The sequence below is a fragment of the Cryptotermes secundus genome, unplaced genomic scaffold (genome assembly GCF_002891405.2).
Source record: "Cryptotermes secundus unplaced genomic scaffold, Csec_1.0 scaffold401, whole genome shotgun sequence".
Taxonomy (NCBI): domain Eukaryota; kingdom Metazoa; phylum Arthropoda; class Insecta; order Blattodea; family Kalotermitidae; genus Cryptotermes; species Cryptotermes secundus.
The window spans coordinates 1,955,860-1,961,637 of NW_019731223.1; the positions used below are offsets into that span (position 1 = coordinate 1,955,860).

General features: G+C 34.3%; 1 protein-coding gene across 8 annotated transcripts in view; it reads left to right on the plus strand.

Moving 5' to 3' along the window:
- The window catches only part of LOC111866508 (microtubule-associated serine/threonine-protein kinase 3), a 106,056-nt gene that overhangs the window by 62,837 nt on the left and 37,441 nt on the right, over window positions 1-5,778 (plus strand). For all 8 annotated transcript variants that reach the window (XM_023855511.2, XM_023855513.2, XM_023855512.2 and 5 more), the window contains one exon: window positions 2,367-2,442. In XM_023855511.2, the coding sequence (XP_023711279.1) occupies window positions 2,367-2,442 (76 nt within the window). The remainder of the gene's footprint in view (window positions 1-2,366; window positions 2,443-5,778) is intronic.

Here is a 5,778-nt window from a genome sequence, read left to right on the forward strand (position 1 = left end):
ACCAGTTTTCTGTCATTAAGTGCCTGCATAATATTATTAAGTAAACTAAGAATAGCAGTATCTGTAGATAGATGTTTCCTAAATCCGTGTTGCTCAGCAGGCAATATATTATTAAGTACTACATGAGCATACACTCTATTATATATAACCTTTTCAAATATTTTAGAAAAGGATGTAAGCACAGAAATTGGTCTATAATTAGATACTTCAGACGCATCACCTTTCTTGTGTACCGGATGTATTTGTGAGTATTTTAACCTTGAGGGAAATGTACCTGTGGCCAAGGACCTATTACATATGTAAATAAGAGGGGACATAATATATAACATACTTAATTTTATTATCTTCGTCGATATTTCATCATAGCCATAGGAACTTTTATTTTTAAGGGATTTAATAATATCACTTAATTCTTTGTAAGTTACAGGTTCATATAAAATAAGCTACACATGTAAGCTACACTGTATGTACCTGACCCATTCGCAGAGTAAGTTGAGTTGTGACCACAGACATGGCTGACAAGAATTGTGGCTTTGTATTGAGCAGATAAATAAATATATGATTCAGTAAACAAGACTTATGAACATCCTTAAACTGCATGCCTTTGGTGTTATACTTCAGTGCATTGGTAGGTGGTATGGCCATTTTAGATAAATGTTAGGAGCATTTGCATTACATGCTACAGTTGAATTATTGGATGTGTAAGATATCTTAATCAGGCTGTTATAAAGGTCAGATACAGTACAGGAGGAATCTAGTACAAAATATTATATCAGTGACAAATATCTGACTCTATAAAGCAATTCTATGAAAGAGACTAATGTTCTTGAAGTCTCAGAATTAATGTGAATGTCAGATATCTGAGAACTGTTACTGTACAGCAGAGTAAACAAGGTATTCACAACTTAAATTTGTAACTGTTTTAAGCTATGTTATAATGATTTTAATGTCCTTTAGATGTTTCTCCAAAGTTCCATTTTCAATTCCTAATGAGATTTCCATACCACAATATGAAATGTAATCACTTACATTTCGATAATTATTATAGATTTCATATTGTTTTGATGGTAGTTTCTTTGAAACTTGTAGGAACATAATTGTATTCTTCCTTTCTCTAAATGTTGATCACCCAGTTCCTTCACACAACCCAAGAATAAAAAATCAAAAGGATCACTTCTCCTCAGTAAGCACTCGATGCTTATGTTTTTGTTTTTTGTTTTTTTTTTTTTGTCTATTAAGAGTCCTGTTAAGTTTATTCGCCAAATCATGAATTGTTTATCTGCTGGGCACTCTTTCATCATGAAATTTATATCAAAATTTTTGCTGACACTTTCCAGCAGATCCATATTTCACATAAGTGTCATACAGAAATACACATTGCCCTAAAGTATTGTGTACTATGTCATGGCAAACTGCTGACTAACTGTTAACTGGGAGCAAATGACTCATTGCACTGATAACTACTGCCTGCTGCTAAGAAACCATAAACTCCCATACATGAACTGCACTTTCCGCCATGTAACATAATACTGTGTAGAGGTCTACTAGTTAATTATTTTCGTTCATTCCAAAAGTTATCGGCCAATAAGCATGTCAGGTCATCGACAAAATTTGCTTACACTCAGTGGCCGGCGATGCCCTGGTAGCGGTAAAGCACGGAGCTGTGAACATGTCAGTAGCTTTAAAATTTCCTTATATATGATACTTAAGATGTTATGGGAAACTCTGTGCTCATTTGTTTTGTGAAACACCCCTGTAATAAAGTATTCATTGTTAGAATAACCATGCCAAAGAAAAGTTTTCATGCTGATATTGTTTAGTTTTGATGTGGATATAATTTCCTGATATGCTATTCTTAGGCTAATTATATATTATATTTTCTTTTATCTCTTTTGTAAAAATCTCAGTCATGGTAAATGTGTGTCTATGATATTCAGGAGTTGTGTTTGGCATAATTTGTAATGCAGCTGTATAATGTATATAACAAATTATTTCAACCTGAAAGTGATCTGTTTGTCTAACAGTTTCATGGTGCCTTCCATGCCCTCTTCTGAGCAAACAAAATCTGTGCATCATCTAACAGAATGTGTCTGCATGATCAGTGTGTTAGTTCTAATTGAATGAAAAGTAATAAGTTTGAATTATTGAGAAGAGTGTTGGTATTAGTCTAGAATAATGGATTTTTGTAGGTAGTCAGATTTCTCTGAACATGTTCATTGACAGGATTACCTCCATTTTATAAGATTTTGTACTAAGCTGTAAAATCATGTTGATGTATAAAACAAGTTTGCATTGCATGTGATCATTGTTTGACTTCAATTCGAATGTTAAATAAAATGTATTCAATTTTTTGTTTTGTTTTTCAGTAGCCCAAGTCGATCGCCTGTTGTTGATGATGAGATAGTGATGATGAATACTTTGTACAAGGAAAGGTTCCCAAAGGTGAATATTAGATTAAATGACCTCATGTTATGTTTGTCTGTATCAGTGCAGCATATGTAATCTTTTCAATGCTGGCACTGAATATTTTCTAAATGTGCTCCAGTTTATTGCACCCTTCCCCATATTATTGTTAGAGTAGTTAAACCAAGTAAGTTACAGTGGACTACATATATAGGTCATTACAGAAACATCAAATTTACATGGCATGTGAAGGATTCTGCTCCATGGAGCTAGGCAGGCAGTAGGCAAGTGGTTGGTTGGTCGATCAGACAGGCAAACGGTTGATTGGTTGGTTGGTTGGTTGGTTGGTTGGTTGGTTGTTAGTTAATTAATTGTGTGAAACCTTGATGTTATTCCTGATAACTTTCAGATGGCAGTTACTCATAATGGCAAGAATTGTGCAAGGGAGTAATATACTGGTTTGTATAATTGTTAATTTACAACTTCTTGTTTGCCTTCCCATACTAAGAACATCTTTCAAGAGAATGTTTGTAACAAGGATTTTCCCCAGAATTTCTTATTTATTTATTCACTAACAGTATAGTGCCGTGTGCTTTATAGTAAATTAAATTTGGACCACGTTATCCTGTTTGTTGACCTGTGCTGATGTCAGATAATAACTCATAGTAGTGGTCTGTTTTTAGATGAATATTTCTGCAGTGAACCAGCTCTTATATGACAGTTCACAGCAGATATTTTTCTTTGGAAAAGTCTGGTGCCTTAGAAAATAGGTGCTTTATTTCATGTTCTTTGAAGTGTAGCTTGAAGGTTTAATGTTGCCTGTGATGCCCAGCATGGCCATGTTGTATGTAAGTTGTGAGATGATATCCAGCTGGAAATGACATAAGCAGAAGATATTATTGAGAACCATAACAGAGCAATGACTAGTGAAGGCATAAAAGGCTTTATATGTACTGAAGTACAGTGATCTGTAGAGTGTGCAGATCTATGAAATGATTATAGTTATCTGTAGTTATGAGTTATGAGAGTCCAGTAGATGTATTTACCAATCCAAACCCCTTGTCTGGTCACTAACACATGACAACTGGTGTCAGAAGTGGGATGGATTGTATTGGCTGAATTGTTGGATTGAAGAACACAATAGCTTGTTACATCGTCTCACTACAAGAATGGAACAAATAATAGAATGCCCACTGGCGATTCAAGAAGAAATGAAAGCTAGCCAAGAGAAGATGAAGACCATCATGGAGGCCTGTCTAGAAATGACAGTTGCCTGCCTAGAAGTAACAGAGGTATGTCTGGAGAAGATAGAGACCTATCTAGAGAAGACGGAGGCCTCTGTCTTTTCAAGACAGGCTGAAAGTCATAAAGCTGACAGTCTGGTCTTCATCAGGCTGCAGAAAATGAGCAACAGGGCATTGTGGAGGATCTCATCCCCACCCAAATGAAAGATGAGACTACCAATAGCTTATGTGCTGGTGCTGTAAGAGCAGTGGCCACTTTCAGGATTTCTGTCCCCCCAGTCTGGAAGAAGAAATGGCAACACTGCTATAGACTATACTGTCTGAGCATACTTAAGGAGGGAGTAATATGACATTATGACAGTCAAAGACAGGCATTGCTTTGTAACAGTTCAATACACATGTATCCACTAAAGCTGATACACATAACAATAAAGGAACTGTTGGTAGTAGTGTTTTCTATACAGTCCATGCTGAGGCTATATAACGGAGACATCAGCTGGCTAGTAGTTAGTTGATGGTTAGTCACTGTAATGAGTTAGTTGAGACCATGTGTTATTAGATGGTAGTCAGCTGACAACGACTTAAGCAGAAGACATTGGGAACTGTAACTGAGCACTGACTAGTGAAGACATAGAAGATTTTATGTGTGCTGCAGTACAGTGATCTGTAGAGTGTGCAGATCTGTGAAACGGTTGTAATTATCTAGTTACAAGTTAGAGGAGTCTGATAACTCCAATTACTGAACCAAACCCCATGTCTGGTTACTAAAACATGATAGTGTGTGTGTACATACACACTCACACACACATACAGAATGTCTCATTATTACAGACCATATTTCACAGTATGGTGTTAGGACATAAAAATAAGTAAAAAAAATGTATTAAAATTTACATTAAGGGTCTCCCTTAAAGAGTTACAGCTATTCTGCTTTCAACTCCCATGCTCACTCCTTAAAGACTTCTAAGTTTAATTGAATTGAATTTATTTACATTCTATAAATCCTAAGCAGGTTAGTACCTTTGGATACAGAACAAGTCAAAAGGTTACATACATAAGTACAGGCAAGTTTAGCTTAAAAATTAATATAACTTAATTTTACATCATTCTCTATTTACATTGAAGTATTCATCTAAAGAGTAGAAGGAAGGAGCATGTAGATAATTCTTAAACTCTGATTTAAACTTTTTAGTATCATTGCCCAAGTTTTTAATACTTTGTGGCAGATTGTTGAACACTTTTATGCCAGTAGACTCCTTTTTGATATACTGATGAAGTTGATGAGGGTAGGTGGAAGTTATATTTTTGTCTAGTATTCATGTTATAGACATCAGAATTTAATTTGAATTTATCTTTGTTGTAAACAACAAATAAGAGAAGCGATAATATGTATTGCGATTGAAGAGGTAGAATTTTTAATTTCTTAAATAATTCTCTACATGAATCTCTACTTCTACATCCTGTAATGATTCTTATTATATTCTTTTGTATTTTAAAAATTATTACACTATGTGAAGAGTTCCCCCAAAATATTAATCCATAGTTCATAATAGAATGAAAGTAGGCATGGTAAACCATCTTCAATGTTTCCTGTGACATAAAAGGCTTAATTGATCTCATCGCATAGCAAGCTGCATTTAATTTAGGTATAATTTGTTCAATATGTATTTTCCAAGACAGTGTACTGTCTACATGTATTCCAAGGAATTTTGTATCAAGTACTTTACAGATTAATTTGTTGGCATAACTGATGTCCAGATCAATTTGGTGGTTGTTTTTAGTTGTGAATGATATGTAATGGGTTTTATTAAAATTTAATGAGAGTAAATTGGCTTTGAACCATCTGTTTAAGGCTTCAAATACAATATTTATGTCATTTTTAAAGTTTTCAAATTTAGAGTTCTTAAATATTATACTAGTGTCATCTGCATATAGAATTGATTTAGATTTATTGTTGTTGGTGTTAGATCATTTATGTAGAGAAGAGAAAGTAAGGGACCTAAAATTGATNTTACAGCTATTCTGCTTTCAACTCCCATGCTCACTCCTTAAAGACTTCTAAGTTTAATTGAATTGAATTTATTTACATTCTATAAATCCTAAGCAGGTTAGTACCTTTGGATACAGAACA